General features: G+C 59.4%; 1 protein-coding gene across 1 annotated transcript in view; it reads right to left on the bottom strand.

Annotated features, from left to right (window-relative positions):
- Positions 1-14,582, bottom strand: part of CCDC187 (coiled-coil domain containing 187) — a 55,265-nt gene extending 40,683 nt beyond the window's left edge. Inside the window, 4 exon segments of the mRNA XM_073022096.1 lie at positions 1,503-1,610; positions 4,630-4,728; positions 5,949-6,424; positions 14,484-14,582. Coding sequence (XP_072878197.1) covers positions 1,503-1,610; positions 4,630-4,728; positions 5,949-6,339 — 598 coding nt within the window. The 5' untranslated portion in view covers positions 6,340-6,424; positions 14,484-14,582.
- Between the last annotated feature and the right edge of the window lie 3,040 nt (positions 14,583-17,622).

Raw genomic sequence — 17,622 nt, forward strand, 5'->3', positions numbered from 1 at the left:
ACCCGGGCACGGACAGAGCGCACGCCACGCAGTGCCCCTCCCCGTGGCCCCAGGGCTGTGATTGCACACAGTGTGGAGAAACTGAGGCATGGAGCATCACGGGAGAGGCCGGCAAGCTGGCACTGCTAAAACTTAGAGTGAGGCTCCCACAGAGCCAATCTCAGCCCAGTGGGTGGTGTTCACTCCACCTGGGGGCTGTTGCTGGTATCTCCAAAACCCCGTGGTTCGGGGGCCCCAGGATCCACGCCTGGAGGGTGGCCTTGACAAGCTGCCCAGGCGTGGCCCCAGGTGCACACGGCTGGGCTCCCAGGTTAAGAGCATTGGCCTCGGGCTGGACGGGTGGGAGGTTCTGCCTCTGCCTGTGTAGCCCCGGGCAGGCTGTGGACGCTCTGTGAACCTCGGTTGCCTCATCTACAAAATGGGAGCAAGACTGCTGACCTTGGCGGGGAACCAGGAGGCTGCAGGAGGCCCACATAGTGTGGGCGCTGGCCACACCACTCCCCTGACCACGAAGATGCCCCAGAGGGAAGCCCCGGAGGGACTCTACCTGCCGCCCACCCACTCAAGGGCAGGGGCCGCTCTCAGGTTCACCCTGCCATCTCTGAAACCCATGCCCAGGCTGGGCCGCTGGGTCTCTGATACCTCTGCCCTGTCCTCAGCAGGGGAAATGCCTGGATCAGAAATTCCTCTGTGACCACAGGATTACTTGACTGGACTCTCCGGGAAACACGCATGACATTAATCGTAACGCAAGCGCATGGCTGACCCACACCCCCATGTGCCTGTGCGGAGTCCCCAAGCTACTGGAGGGAATGGGGTTTGCAGAAGACCCTTTCCCACCCCCAAGTGTGCAGGTGGAGGAGATGTTCTGGGCTTGTTCATTATATGTGCCCACTTGACAAAGCAGGCACAGCTCCCTCGGCCAAGCATGCCCTGAGCTGCCCACCGCACGTGCACCCATGCCAGTATCTGTTACTGCTCTGGAGAGCTGTGGGCTGCAGGTGGCGTGAGCTGCGGGTGGTGTAGGCTGTGGGCGCCATAAGTTGCAGGTGCTGTGGGCTGTGGGTGCTGTGAGCTGCGGGTGCCATGGGGTGTGGGTGCCATGAGCTGCAGGTGGTATGAGCTGTGGGTACCATGAGCTGCCAATGCGTGCTACAGTGTGCTTGAACGGCTCTGTTTCCTTAGACTCGCCCAGTCTCCCAGTGTTGAGAGGACAATAGTGCCCGGTGTTTTGTGGACTTCTACTTTGTCTCAAGGGACACGTCCCTGCCCAGACAGGAACCACCTGCTGCTCCAGTGGTGGCCAAGGTCACCAGTTGCCTGGGACACCAGCCCTGACGCTCCAGCCGGGCCTGCCGATCCCAGGTGCCCTGCAGGACCCTGTGCACGTGGCAGTCCGGCCGGCCAGCCCCAGCTCCAGAAATGAAAGCCATCTGCCTACCTAGTGTGCGCCAGGATCATATACACCTAGTGTGCCAGGGCCCCAAAATAGCAAACCTTACCTTCGTCTTTGTCTTTGTCTCTGGGTGGTCTTCTAGGGGAGGGTGACTTCGGAGTCTTCTCTCTTTTGCAAGAACTGCTCTTGGCCCTTTTGGGTTTTTCCCTTAGAACTTCAGTGAGGAAGAGAAAGGAAGGAAGGGAGGGAGGGTGAGCAGTAAAATGACACACAGGCCCTGCCACATGGCTGCCCTGGGGTCCTGTACAAACACAGTTCCTAGAGTCATAAACATTGCCGGTCCTGGTCCCTGTTGGTGAGAGCCAGCGTGGGCGGCTAACGCTGGGGACGTGGCACAGTCTGACTGTCACGTCCCCTACAGTGCTCTGCCTGGGGACTGCCGCTGGGGACTCCTCCCTAGAGAACCGGGCATACCTATTCAAATTCCCTCCCGAGTGTCTGGCGGCCTCCCCTCCAGGCCCAGAGGTCCTGAGGACAGGAACCAGTTTCTCATCTCTGAATCCAGCACCCAGCTGGGGGCCCGGGCCATGGGCACTCAGGACTGTTTGCTGAGTGTATGAATGACTGGACCGGCCAGGACCCAAGTGAATGCACAGAGTGGCAGCAGCGGACTGAACACCTCTGGGACCAGGGCCAGGAAGAGCAAGGGCAAGACCTGGAGAGGCCTTGGCATGGCGGGGTGGACCCCTCTGCTCATGGGGAGGAGATGCAGAACCCCAGAGGGTGGAGTTTGCTCTAAGTCCTGCAGCGAGTGCAGCGGCCACCGAGAGGGCCTGGCTCCGGAAGCTCGCTGGTCATCTTTCCCTGCCTCCAAGCTTTAGTCTCCACACAGCTGGGGTGGGGGCGCATCTGGGAAGCCACCATGCGAGAGCCTGCCGTGTCTGACGGGTGTCCCACGGGTGGGGACCCATAGAAGAGGACCCTGGCCCACAGGCGTCTGAACCTCCAAACGCCGCTGGGTCCAGGCTGGGCCTGTCCCTTGGTTTTCCAGACCCCAACTCTGCTGGCGGGAGGAGCCTCAAGAGCCAGGTCCTCTGCAAGGGACACAGACTGTGATCCCATTCTATACGGTCCCCAGAGTCACTAGGTCCATAGAGACAGGAAGTAGGAAGGTAGGTGCCAGGGGCTGGGGGACGGGGATGGAGAGTAAGTGGGGACAGAGCTTTGGTTTGGGAAGATGGAAAGTTCTAGAGATGGAGGCTGGCAATGTCTGCACAGCACTACGAATGTGCTTAGCGCCACTGAACTGGGCACTTAAACAAAAGGCCCTCCGGCCAGGCGCAGTGGCTCATGCCTGTAATCCCAGCACTTTGGGAGGCCAAGGCGGATGGATCACAAGGTCAGGAGATCGAGACCATTCTGGCTCATTCGGTGAAACCCCGTCTCTATTAAAAATACAAAAAATTAGCCAGGTGTGGTGGCAGGTGCCTGTAGTCCCAGCTACTTGGGGAGGCTGAGGCAGGAGAGTGGCATGAACCTGGGAGGTGGAGCTTGCAGTGAGCCGAGATCGTGCCACTGCACTCCAGTTTGGGTGACAGAGCGAGACTCCGACTCAAAAAAAAAAAAAAAGGGCCCTCCTCCATGCCTGCTTCTGGAGAGTTCTCAAACTGGGAGCATGAAAATGAGGCTGCCAGGAGCCGGTGACTGATAGGATGGAGTGGCTGAGGTCCCTGAGTGACCCATTGCTGGACCCTGAACTTGACCCAGGGCAGGGGCAGGGAGAGTGGCCACCTGGACAAGCCGATGCCACTGGGGTCCCCTGGAAGGCAGAGGAGGGAGGAACACACTGGCGCTGACCACAGGGCTCAGGCGGAACTGGCTCCGGACGGGCCGGAGTGCCCCTGCAACTGCGGGGTGAGGGAGGGGGCTCTGTCCCCTGCTCTCTGACGGCCAGTCCGGGACCCCGCCCACATCTGCATTGGCTCACACACCACATGGGAGGGACACACCCAAATGCGTGCCTGTGGCTGCTGCCCCACCAGACCTCATGAAGAAACCATCAACCTGGGCACACCCGGCCAGCACTGCACTGCTGGGATGGGTGACAACTGTCCCCGCGAAAACGCACATGATTCCCCGTGCTGAGCCTGAAACGCCTCTGCTCCCAAGCCCCCCATCCTCCATTCTGGGTCTCAGGAATCTTGCCGGCGTCTGCCTCTCTCCGGACTGGGGAGAGCCTCCTGCATCCATTTTGCCCCGGCAGCAGAGCCAGCCTGCCCAAGCCCAGCTCACGGCCACTCCCGGCCTAGGACTCAACGGCTCCCATTGCCCGGGATGAAGGCCACATCCTCCAGCCCCCAGCAGCAGCTCCTGCCCCCTCCATCCTACCCCTCCCATTTGTCAAACAAATGAGTGAGTAAAAACCTGGTGGGGGCCGGGCGCGGTGGCTCAAGCCTGTAATCCCAGCACTTTGGGAGGCCGAGACGGGTGGATCACAAGGTCAGGAGATCGAGACCATCCTGGCTAACACGGTGAAACCCCGTCTCTACTAAAAAACATACAAAAAAAAAAAAAACTGGCCAGGTGAGGTGGCGGTGCCTGTGGTCCCAGCTACTCGGGAGGCTGAGGCAGGAGAATGCCGTAAACCCGGGAGGCGGAGCTTGCCGTGAGCTGGGATCCGGGCCACTGCACTCCAGCCTGGGCGACAGAGCAAGACTCCGTCTCAAAAAAAAAAAAAAAAAAATCTGGTGGGGCCCTTGGCCCTTGGCCCCGGCTCCCTCCTCACGGGCCTGGGAGCCCGCCAATGGTTCAACGTCTCTTCCTCTGTGGGCTGGATGCCTCGCATCTGCAAGACGGAAAAGCGAGCCCAGGAGCTGGCAGGGACCTGGAGGGCCCCAGGCCCACTCCCTGTGGCTGGCATGAGGCCACACAGGAAACTCCTTGCCTATTTTGTGCAGGAGATCTCTCCGGGGAAGAAAAAAAAAATAATGCCCCTGTTCAACTCCCCTACCCTGCAGGGCCTGCCTGGATTCCTGCCCCACCGGAGAGGCAGAGGGTTAGAACACAGGCTCCAGAGAATGGCAGTCTGGCTCCAAATCCCCCCTTGGCCTCTTTCCAGTTGGGGTCCTCCCTGACCCTGTGTCTTTGTGAGTGTGGTCCAGCACGTGCTGCCCATATCATGGCCTGAGCATGTAACCCGGAGCACCAGGGCAGCCAGCCACAGAGCCACTCACCAGGAACCTGGTGCTGGGAGACCCTGGACAGCGCGCACCCCTGGCCACGGGAGGCCTTGGCTTCAACTCTGCGCTCAGCCGCGCTCAAGATGCCGAAACCTGGAACAGGGTGAAAACAAGAAGGCAGCGTGAGGAGAGAGATCCATGAAGAATTTCCAAGAAAAGATTCCATTTTGGCAGCAGCTCAAGAGCCTTTATTTATTTATTTGAGACAAGGTCTCACGGTCACCCAAGCTGGAGGGCAGTGGTGCAATCTCAGCTCATGACAACCTCTGCCTCCTGAAGCTCTGTCCCCATGAAACACTCACGCCACTGCACTCCAACCTGGGTGACAGAGCGAGACTCCATCTCGAAAAAATAAAAACATAAAAAATAAATATAAAATAAAATAAAGGAGGAAAACATCTTCCCTGTTTTCTTAGGAAAAGAGTTAAATATCTGGACACAGAGAATCCACAGGACTGGCTCTCAACATTAGTCCAACAGGGAAGCTGTTTCCAAACTTCTTTTTTTTTTTTTTTTTTTTGAGACGGAGTCTCACTCTGTGGCCCAGGCTGGAGTGCAGTGGCCGGATCTCAGCTCACTGCAAGCTCCGCCTCCCGGGTTCACACCATTCTCCTGCCTCAGCCTCCTGAGTAGCTGGGACTACAGGCACCCTCCATCTCGCCCGGCTAGTTTTTTTGTTTTTGTTTTTGTTTTTGTTTTTGTATTTTTTAGTAGAGACAGGGTTTCACCATGTTAGCCAGGATGGTCTCAATCTCCTGACCTCGTGATCCACCCGCCTCGGCCTCCCAAAGTGCTGGGATTACAGGCTTGAGCCACCGCGCCCGGTCTCCAAACTTCTTTAGTTACCACTCCCACCCTTGACCCCTCCAAAGCCAAGACCCCCACCACACTCCCACCCTGTCCCTGCAGGAGGGAAGCTGCCAGACTTTCCAAATCCCAGGCTGACATTTTAGGACGCTCCTGACCTAAGTCCCCACAAACCTGACCATGCAGCATCCCCCAGGCTACAGGGACAAAGGCACAGCCTCTAGGTCCAGAGACCAGGCCCCTCTCCCAGTCCCGCAGGCCCTGTGTGGCCCCCATCCTGGGCGCTGGCATCTCCACCACTCCCCTGCCGTTTCCAGGGAGGGATCCACATCATAGACCCGGCTCAGAAGCACCCCTTCATGACTCCTAATCCCCACCCTGGGGGCACACTGCATACACCCGGCTGGCCCCCACCACGTGCCCAGCACAGCCCGATCCTGCCCGCTGTCCACCCTCCCAACAGCCTCACAGCCCTCCTGCCCCTCTCTGGCAAAGCGGCCACTGACCTGAGCATGCAGGGGCTGGAGGGGGATTTTTTGCCTCTTGGGTCTTCCTCCTAAGCGCCAACGTGGAGGCTTTGTGGCGTCTGGAGGTGCTGGAGGGGGCTGAGGTGCCCAGGGACGTACAGCTCCCCTGCTGCCACGCCTGGGCCCGGATCTTGTCTCTCAGCTGCTCCAGCCGTGGGTCACTCTTTCTGGGCCGCCACTGGGGCCTCAACACCTGGGGCGGCCTCTCCTTCCAGGACACACACACTTCATGGCCCCCCGAAGAGCCCGAGAGGCGGCCCGATGATACCGAGCTGTCCCCATCCCTGACCTCCGGGCCTGTGGACCACATGGGCAGGCTGCGGGCCTTCCCCCAGGGGCCTGGCTCCTCGAGGTCTTCAGACCCGACCATGTGGGGAGCTGCCCAGGGTGGGTCCGGCTGCTGGGAGGGCCACCTCAGGGATGCCACGTCATCCTTGGCTGCAGGTGCGTGGAGCCTGGGAGGGAATAGCGGACACGCGGGTCAGACGTGCAGGTGGGGAAGTGCCGAGCAGAGCTGCTCAGACTGGCCCCACCTCCCCAGGCATGCCTGCTGTGCAGACTGGAGGTGGAGAGGAGGGCCTGGAACGTACCCCACCTCAAGGACAGCCCCAGCATTCTCTCTCAAGCCCTGACCACACCCCTCTGAGGTAGGCAATATGATTGGCCTCATTTACAGATGGAGAAACTGAGTCTCAGAGAGGCCGGGCTGCCTGCCCAAAGGCACAGTCAGAGGCAACCACAGCACTCTGACCCCACACCCTCGTATCTCGCACAGAGCCGCTGCCTCCCGGGGCAGGCATGGAACCTGCCAGCAGTGCAGCCCCCCGCCCGAGTCCACGCAGATGCTACCTGGGCTTGGCACCAGCCTCCCAGTCGACTGCTCTCCCTGGGGCCCCATGGGAGAAGAGGCCCTGCCTCCAGCTGTTCTTGTGGCCGAGCTGAGGCGTGTCTCCCAGGCGGGTGGGCAGCGTGCCCATGACCAGGGTTGGCATGGCCGCAGGGCCAAGGGGTGAGCAGGTGCAAGGCCAGCCTGGCCCGACCTGCCTGGGGTCGCTGCTCCCTTCACATGACGGCTTCGAGGCCTGCAGCCCCGCCTACGACCCTGCCCAGGATGGGCTGGCCGCTGCCTGGCTCCGGATGCCCGCCTGTGCCGGTCCCCTGGCCCACGATGGAAACCCTCAGGTGGGTCATTGAAACTGGGCTGGCACGGTGGGCAGCCCGGCCCTGGGCTGGCCACAGCTGGGGCCTTCCTAATGAGCTGTCTCTTGATGGGGTGGGGGAGAGTTCCGGCTGGCCTGGTGACAGCATAATAACCTTGTCACTCAGCGACAGAGCCTCAGGCCTTCAGTTCCTGCTGGGGCTCTCAGCGGTGCCCCACCCAGCCCTCCCAGGTCCAGAATGGCATGCAGGGAGGGAATAGGGCCGGGCTGGGCTTGTGGGGTCAGGGTTGGGCAAGTTTCTGGTTGGTGGGGGCGGGGCCTAACCCCAGGTCAGGGTCAGGCTCAATTCAGTCTGAGGCACAGAGGTCCCAGCAGTTGTGGGGCCCAGCCCAGACATCCCAACAGAAACACATCAGCCGCCACCTCTCAGTTTCACGGGGCTGGGCAGGGGAAGGGACGCTGGCTTCTGGGCTCACCCTGGTGCAGGGCAGAAGGCACCCTTTGCTGACAGTGATAGTGGCAGAGATGCCAGGTGCTGCCCCAGGCCAGGAGCCCCCGCTGGCCTCCTCGGCACACCCCAGTAGGACCCTGGTGGGTCAGTGTGGTGAGGAGGACGTGGTTCTGTAGTCCCTGAGGGGGAACTCGGACTCAGATCCCAGTTCCCTCCCAGCTCCTTCCCCACTCCCACTGGCAGTGCCACCTTGGAGCCTGGGGACCCCACCCCACTGCCTCTTGGGACTGTGAGCACCTAGTGAGCCCACCTCTGCAGGGTGTGGCAGTGGCATGGAGCTGAGGTGATAATGAGCACGGATTTGTTTCAGGAATGGCCCTTAAGGTGCCCCTTTCCAAGTGACCCCAGAGAAGGGGGGTCTGCAGCAAAAGACTCCCTAAGTCTAGGCAGGCATGAAGGATAGAGGGCCCTCGGCTCACTCCATAGAACCTGTCCTCTGGAACCGCCAGGTGAACGCCTGGAGATGCCACCCAAGCCCAGCCCCCCGTAGGCACAGGGCTCAGGGGAGGTTCCGAGCCAAACGGGGCCCTGGTCACTGGCAGGCACAGCCATGGGCATCCAGGGCACAGAGGCTGAGCCACCAGCAGCCTCGGAGGGGAAGGAGAGAGGAGCCATCCAAGGACAGGCAGGCCTTGTGTGTAATGCGAGGTGCGGCCACCTCCACCCCCATCTGGCCTGTCTGCACCCTCCTAGCGCCAGGGCATGAGCCCATTCCTGTGATGAGGCAGGGACAAGGATGACTCTCGGGCTGCTACGCCCTGGGGAGCATGTCTGGGATGCTACAGGAAGCTTCAGGGAACCAGTGGTGTGACCGCAGGGTCCCCACCGCCCTCGGAGCCTGGACAGCTCTCAGGCACCCAGAAGGCAGCTCCACTTCCAGCCTCCTTGCATTCCTACAGAGCCTGGGTCTGTGCAGGGATCCCTCTGCCACCTCTGCACCTCAGGGCCATCTGAGTGGCGCACAGACCTGGTCCCCCTGCTGACAGGTTGCCACCTCCCTGCCAGGCCTTCAGGCTCCCAAATCAGCAGTGGTCTTGGGCTTTCAGCCCTGCTCCCATAAAGGGACAGGGGCAGGGTCCTTATGAGCAGAAGAGGCCAGGCCTGGTGGCTCCCTTTTTCCCATGAGCAGGAAAACCACCCAGCCACTCAGCAGCTGCCTGGAGGCTCTGGAAGAAGCCGAATCATAAACGCAGCAGGACAGCCGTGGAAATGCGTTATTGTGGCCAGGAACAAAATCATGACAGCAAATGCCTGGGAACGGAAAAGCAAATCCAGCGAGCAGAGCATCACGAGGTCCTGTGAGTCGCCCCCACCGCCAGCTTCCTTCCTTCTCCTCCCCATCTGCCCCGGGGGACAGCTGAGCATCGGTCCCGCTGGCCTGGTCACCGGCCGAGGCTTCCAGACACAGCTCTGAATCAGGAGACGCATGTCAGCTCCCGAAGGCGGTTCCATCTGTCCAGGACCCTCTGCCGATGTCCGTGCCAGGGGGACCGCTCACAGCCTGCACCAGCTGGTGCCCCTGCCTGCCCCCAGGAGACTCAGCCTGCTGGGATACGAGGCTTGGGGCTGCTCTGCATGGGGTGGACAGGAACAGCAAGGCTCCGAGACGGCCACTGGGCAGAGGCTGCAGCCCGAGTAAAGGGGTATCCCCTGGGCAAGCCAGGCCTGCCCTGTCCCCAGCAGCACGGGAGCCCTGCAGCCAGGCTCAGCCAGCCATGTCCCCATCCGGCTCCAGGCCTAGCTGGGTTCATACCCACTCAGACCCTGCACCTTGGCTTCAGGCCCCTCCGCAGCCACACCGCTCCCTCCACCTCGGCCCACCATGCTCCAGTCCGGCTCAGTGAGGCACACGCAGTTCCCCTCTGCTGCCCCTCCCAGGCCTCCCTCCCTCGGTGGGGGGGATGGTCCCTGGGGGCAGGAAGTAGCCTTGCCCGTGGCACACACTGGCGTGCAGATGTGGAAGAGCATTCCAGCGCCCCCAGTGCACTGGGCGCCGTGGCAAGTGCTTGATGACTTATTTTACACCGTCTCAGGGCAATCCCACGGGAGAAATGCAGGTGCTACCTCCACTTAACCGGGGGACGAGGCTCAGCCTAAGTCATGTGTCCAGGGTCCCAGCAGGGTCAGAAGGCCGGGCGTGCCAAGCCGTCCCACACCTTCCATGTCCCCAAGGCCAGGGAATAGCAGCAGCCACCTGGGGTCCTGGCATCATGCAGAGCCACTGCATGGGGATGGCACCTCAGCCAGGAGGGGCTGGGATGAAAACCCCACAAACAGCCATGCAGCTCCCCTTCCCAGCGACCTTGGGGCCCAGAGGCCAAGAGCACGGATTCCCAGACACGCGGCTGTCTCCGAGGCTGGCGACGGCCAGCCAGTCGTTCAACCCTCTGGGCACGAGTCTTCCCCTCTGTAAAGTGAGCGGAGGGTCAGCCCCAGCTGCTAGGACTCCTGGGGGTCAGAAGACACGTGGAGTACACAGTCCTCACCCTGGGGCTGGGGTGGGGGAAGAAAGGAAGCCAGGGAGGGACCAAGACGGCACCTCTGTCCTCGAAGGGCAGCTCGGCGCCCAGGAAAGGAAAAGGGCGGGTTTCCAGGGCCCAGGAGAAGCCCTCCCAGCAGCACCAGCTCCCGGAGGTGACCCAGGTGCGGGGAAATGACCCGCAGGGGATGAGGATGCCTGGGCACCGTGGGTTCCACACACCCAAAAGCACATGCCTCCCCATGATACACAACACACAGCACACACACCACAACACACAGCACAAACACACACACACAACACATAAAAGTACACACACCACACATACTACATGCACCACACACAACACACATGGACACACACACCACACACATAATAAAGCACACACATAACATGCACACCACACACAAAGCACACACACACTGCAGGCACCACACACAACACACACCATACAACACACACAATACAGACATACAACACACACCAGACACACACCACACCACACAAACACATGCACCACACACAAACACACATCACACACAGAGACACACAACACACACACCACATGCCATACACAACACACAACACACATCTCACACACACCACACATACACCACACACAACACACACATCACACAACACACAGAAACACACGACACATCACACAACACACAGACACACAACACAGATAATCCACATCACACACACGATACACAGACAACACAAACCACACACAACACACAGAAACACCACACACATACACAGACTCACAACACACACTTTATGCACACAACACAAACAACACATATCTCACACAATACACAGAAACACACACCACACATATCACACAACACAGACACACAACACACAGACAATACACATTCACACATGCACTATACACAGACAACACACACACCACGCACAACACACAGAAACACACACCACATACATCACATAACACACACACAGCACACACACATCACACAGACAACACACATCACACACAATACACAGAAACACACACCACACATATCACACAACACACACAGACACACAACACACAGACAATACACAAACACAACACACAGACAATACACATCACACACATAATACACAGACAATACAACACACAGAAACCACACACATCACACAACACACACACTTCACACAAACACAATACACAGACAATACACATCACACATAATACACAGACAACCCACATACCACACACAGACACACAACAGACACACATTACACACGACACACAGACAACACATGCACCACACACAACACTCACAAACACATCATATCACACACACAACACACATCACACAGACACGCACACCCCACGCAGACATACAAACTCACAGACATGCAACACACATCGCACGCAGACAACACATCATGCACACAGACACACAAACAACACACACACATCCATATTATACACACACCACACAGACACACAACACACATTACACACACAACACACACAGAGAACACACAACACAGACAACACATCTCATACACTGACAACATCCATTATACACACATTACATGCACAGACACACACCACACACAGGACACACAATACATGGAAAAACACATAACATACATCACAGATGCAGGCAATGCACACAACACACAGAGACAACACGCACACCACACAACACACACAACACACATACCACACACCACACACCTCTGCCCAGCTCCGTGCAGGTGTAGCCTGCAGGTGGCACCTCCCACGGCAAGCGTAGCCGGCTGCCGCCGTGGAAGCCTGTTGGCACTCTAGCCTGTGGCATATGCCGCACTTCTGCTGCGGTCTTGGCTGGTGGGGCTGGGTGGGTGGCAGGGTGGGGGGCTTCCTCCTGAAGCTGGTGGCAGCTCTGCTCTAATTAGCGACACTGTTTACTTGGCACCGCCTCGCCCTAGAAAAGCAAACCCTAGGCAGGCCCAAGCAGGCCTGGGGGACGGAGCCAGTGGGCCGTGAAGGAGAGGTGCCCGCCACGCCCCTGCCTCACGGGGCGCAGGGCCGGAGACCGTGGAGGGGGTCAGGGCCGGAGACCGCGGAGGGGCCCAGGGCCGGAGACCGCAGAGCCCTCTGCAGCCACAGCAGCCGAGCACAGGCCTGGACATGGGCATGGCACCCAGCATGGCACCCAGCCTCCACGTCCTCAGCCCTGGCCCTGGGTGCCAAGCAGTGACCCCTGGCAGCAGACACACCAGGCTGGCCCTGCACCCTCGCTGGAGGCTCCAGCCACCCTCAGCCATGCCCTGAGGCCACCAGGCGCCCAGGAAAGGGGCAGGTTTCCAGCGTCCCAAGAGAAGCCCTTCCAGCAGTGCCAGCTCTGTAAGGCTGACCAGAGGTGCAGGGCTGACCCAGGTGCGGGGAAATGACCCGCAGGGGATGAGGACGCCTGGGCACCTGGGGACCCATACACCCAAAAGCACATGCAACCTGTGATATTCAACACACAGCACACACACCCACACAAACACAACATACACATAGACACACAACACACAGATACATATACATGCATTGCATGCACACGATACACAAACACATACACAGACACACAAATACAACACACAGATACACACACAGTGCACACATGCCACACACAAACACAACACACAGACACACAATGCACACAACACACAGATACATATACATGCAGTGCACGCACACCACACACAAACATACACAGACACACAAATACAACACACAGATACACACACACAGTGCACACACGCCACACACAAACACCACACAGACATACAACGCACACAACACACAAAAACACATACACACAGAGATGCACAAACACAACACACACAGATACACACACAGACACACAGTGCGCACACACACACACATCACACGCACACCATGCACACACACAAAATACACAACACACACAGGCACACAACACACACACAGACCACACATCACATACATACCACATGCACACATCACACAAAGTGAATACCCAGGCAACACACACCGTACACACATTCACACACAACACACACAGACAATACACAACACACACACACACACGCACGCCTGTTGCAGGGCAGGCAAGGCCAGCCCAGGCCGCTAGGGTGACTGAGTACAGGCACCTACCCCTCCAGCCTTGGCTGCATGATGCTGCAGACCTGCCCCATGACGCTGCAGACGGTTCAGACACCAGCCACTCCCCTGGGACTCGGCTGGGCACGGGGGGACTGGACCACATGGGGGTGGCAGATGCAAGGGTGGGAAGGAGGTGGCACAACAGCCAGCTATTTGTGAAGACCCTAGGGGAGAGTGCCAGGGGGGACGCCAGACGGAAACTCTGAAAGGGGTGAGAGGAGGTGGAGAGAAATCACAGGGGCAGTGGCCCTGTCCTTAGAGGAGTGACAGGTAGGACCCGGGGTCACAGTTGCCGGCACCCCTCCAACCTCCAGGCCCCAGTCCCTGCAATACCCTCGGCCAGCCGCCACGTGTGGTGATGCAGCCCCCTAATAAAAGCCCTGGCCTACGGTACACACAGGCAGCTCAGAGCTGCTGCGAGACACCGTCCACCCCAGCCGAGGAGAGGCCACAGCCACACCAGCAAAGCGTGAGGGCGGCAGTCCCCGCAGCAGGCCACCCGTCACCCCCCAGGATCGCTGTGGATAGCAACGTCTCCCAAGCCAGCGTGGCCCGGGGCACCCAGTCCTGTGCCTAGCATGTTCCCCAGGCAACCATGCAGCTGTGGAGCCTGAGTCCCGGCAGCGGCCGGCATGAGATGCCACCAGGAGAGGAGCCACAGACATCCCCGCCTCGGGGTGCAGAACGGTCAGCTGGGCGCCCTTTGTGGGGATACAGCAGTGAGCCTCCGTCAGCCAGCTGCCTCCACCTCTACCACACACTGCCCATTAGGACCAAATGCAGGACCAGGCATCAGCCGTCTGGGGCTGGGCAGTGTTTATCCCCATTTCACAGATGGGGAAACTGAGATAGCTCGTTACGTGACGACTTCATCCCAGGGCCCTACCTGGGACCTAAGCCCAGAGGCAGGGCAGCCCAGTGGGTGGGGAAAGGAAAATTCCTGTCCCAGGGATAGCCTGGCTTTGCCCGTAAGGGGGCCCCAAGCCGTCAGAGGGAGCCCCCAGGTGGGAAGATCCCCTCCCCTACCCAGGGGAGCTGGATGGAAGAGTGTGGGCTGGTCTCTCCCGGCTAAGTTCCTGGAAAAGGCAAGTCTAAGCCCCTCCCCACTGGCCTGTGCCCTTTCAGCCCCTCCCATCAACCCCACCGGCTCTGCAGCCCCAGGTCCCTCCTCTGGTGGTTGGGAAGGACCGGGTGGGGCTCAGGTACTAAGCCCCCTACTCACCCGCTGGAAGGCCCAGCCGCCCCGTCCGTCACGGGAAGCACCTGCACTCGAAGGCCACTGCCCACAGCGCACAGGAGCCCTGGGAGCTGGTGCCTCCAGGGAGGGGAGGGACGCGGTTGCCAGAGAAACTCCAGGTGTCTGTGCGGGCTCCTCCCCGGCAGCTCCAGAGCCCTGCTGCAGCCCCGGCACTCACCAGGGGCCTCACCTGGATGCTACCCCACCCCCCCGGCCCGCTGCCCCGGCCACCCAACCCCAGCCCCACCCCCCGGCCACCCAACTCCAGCCCCACCCCCCGGGCCCCCAGCCCTGCTGTGGGCAGGATGGGGTGGGGCAACACCTGGGGCGCTCCACCCTGTTAGGCCCTGAGGGGCTGTGGGGGGCTGAGCAGGGGAAAGGTCTCCAGGCACCACCAAGGACCCCACCCTGACTGGCAGGGGGCAGGCACACACTTGGGGCACCCCACCCACGCCCCTGCTGTGCTCCCCAAGGACAGCAGGGGAGGGCGGGGCCATCAGAGCCCCCAGCAAGCCCTCCCGGCTTGCTGCACCCCTCATTTCTACGTCTTCCCCTGGGACCCCCCCACCCAACCAGCAGGGCCCAGCAGCTGCAGGCTTCCAGCCCGGAGCTGCTTCCGAACCTCGAAGCAGTTCTGTGGAAGGGCGGCCCGTGGGGCAGTTCGGGCCTGGCTGGGGGACTGACAGAGGCACAGCCAAGTCCAGCGACACCAAACTCAACCCTGAAGGCCACTCGGCTGCTGGAATAGAACCTATCTACTACCAAAAACAGCTAAAAATTAGCCAGGCTGGGGCGGTCAGTCGGGGGTGGAAGTGTAACGAGAGGGCAGTGGGGATCCCGGCTGCCGGCCTCTCTCTCCTGCTGGGCCCCGTGGCCCCTACTCAGGGTGTTGGGTACCTGGGTCCTTGGAACCCGAGCTTCCCCGTAGGCCGTTAGGCCAGTTTTTCAACTAAGGGCGCTAATCAGTTTGCAGCACAGGACGCGTTGCCCCCACTCCCCACCCACTCCCAAAACGGGTGCCTTGGGGTCCAGGGGTCTGCTTGGGGACAGGCAGCCTGTGTGACCCCTGAAAATCCAGGGTTCTCCCAGGGGACCTATATAGCCATGGGGATGCCAGCAGGTGGCACCCTCTCCCCGTCCTGGCGGGGTTACCCGCAGGGCTGGGCTGCTGGTGGAGAGGGTGGGGTCCCTGACACCCATCACCCGCCCCCAAGAAAATGTGTACCTCCAACCCAGAAAAGCACGCTAGGAAAACAAATCTGTTGCCAAGAAACTCATTTTGGTGTTCAGATTGGAGTTGGGAGCAAAGGCTGGGAGGTGGCCTGGTCTCTCCAGCGCTCAGGGTGTCCTGCTCCTCTGCAGGCAGCTGGGGGGCAGCAATCCCTTCATCCCCAGAGATTGCTCAACACTGTCCCAGGCAAGGCCATGCTGCAGGTGGCCCCTATCTTTGGGCAGGGGGCCGGGAAGGGGCGGCCCCTGTGGGAGCTTCTTGGACCCTTGGCCTGCCTCAACACGGCCAGGAGGTGTCCAAGGATCCCAGATGAGGCCCTCGTGGGCTTATTCCCACCACGGATGGGCTCAGATTTGTGCTGTCCTGGGTGGGCTTTTGGGGACAGCCTGACTTTGTCTATCAATGTGAGAGAAGCAGGGGGATGTTCACTGGCCCAGAGCTGTGCACAGAACCTGGGACCTGCAAGAGGAGGCAAATTCCTACTGAGCGTCTGGACCATCCCCTACCCGCGTCCCTTCACGTTGGGTTATGGCCCCCAAGTGGACAAAACGAGGCAGCAGTGCTGCCATGGGGCCACACCAGCTCCTCCCTAGGCTCACCTGCTCTCTGACGCGAGGGAGCGGCTCCTGGGGCCTGTCTAGGGTGTTGGCTTCATGAGGGTTCACAGTGTTACTAACAAGAGCCTTCCTGATCACAGAGCTCAAACACTGCCCAGCCCTCGGCAGGCCCCACTCCCACCGGGTCCTGGGGTCAGGGTTCCAGGTGCAGGCCGAGGGTCCCCATGCACTTCAGCAGCTGTGCCAGCCCCAAAGCAGCCTTCCTCCATGTCTACGGGGCGGGGGGGGCAGCAGCCACTCAAGAGAGAGCTCTGGCAGGAGCTGTGTGTGGCTCCATGTTGCTCAGAAGAGAGCCCTCGGCTGGGCATGCTGGCTCATACCTGTATTCCTATACTTTCAGAGGCTGAGGTGGAAGGATAGTTTGATGCCAGGAGTTTGAAACTGTCCTGGGCAACATGGCAAGACCCTATCTCTACAAAAAATTTTAAAAATTAGCCAGATGTGGTGGCATGTGCCTGTGGTCCCAGATACTCGGGAGGCCAAGGTGGGAGGATTGCTTGAGCCTGGGAGGTCAAGGCTACAGAGAGCTGACATCACACCACTACACTCCAGCCTGGGCAACAGAGCAAGATCCCAACTCAAACAAAAGGAGAGCCCTCCCTGCTCCCTGTCCTCCTGCTGTTGAAGAGGCTGTAGTGAGTCCTTTCCCACAATAGAGGGATGTGATGGGCTTTCCCTCACCCTGGGGGCAGGGCAAAAAGTAGATAAATTGGTATTACAAGTGTCTTTGCAAAACAACCAAATAATGCTATGGGGCTTCCTATGAAAAATAGTTCCCTTCCCCTTTCCCAGAAGCAAGCACTCCCATTTCTAGCTGACTCCTTTGGTATTTACTCTGTGCCACCAAAAAGCACATTCCTATCGCCGCTCCCCGACCTGTCAGGTTTAGGGGGTCCCCATGCAACCCCACCTCTCGGCTTGTCTGACCACGTATGTCCCTTCCCACCCTCCTCATAAACTCAATATTCAGAATTTACATGAAAATACTATTTACAGCTGACCCTGTAGGGTCTACAAATACTTTTCCTCTTGTTTTCTCCCTGGATTGTATAATTTTTGGTGCTTATGAATAACTGAACCTCAAATTTTCTTCCAAGTGTCTGAATTTCCTGTGTACATGCAAACGTCTGAGGCAGGTATCATCACTTTAGTCTTCTGGAAGAAATTCCTCCAGAATCTTCTCCCCTGCTCCAAACTGGGTTGATGCCAGAGGAAGAGAGGCATCCCAGGATCTCCCCAGCAAGGTCATTCTGGAGCTCCCAGTGCTTCTCCTCTG

The sequence above is a fragment of the Chlorocebus sabaeus genome, chromosome 12 (assembly GCF_047675955.1).
Source record: "Chlorocebus sabaeus isolate Y175 chromosome 12, mChlSab1.0.hap1, whole genome shotgun sequence".
In the NCBI taxonomy this organism is placed as follows: domain Eukaryota; kingdom Metazoa; phylum Chordata; class Mammalia; order Primates; family Cercopithecidae; genus Chlorocebus; species Chlorocebus sabaeus.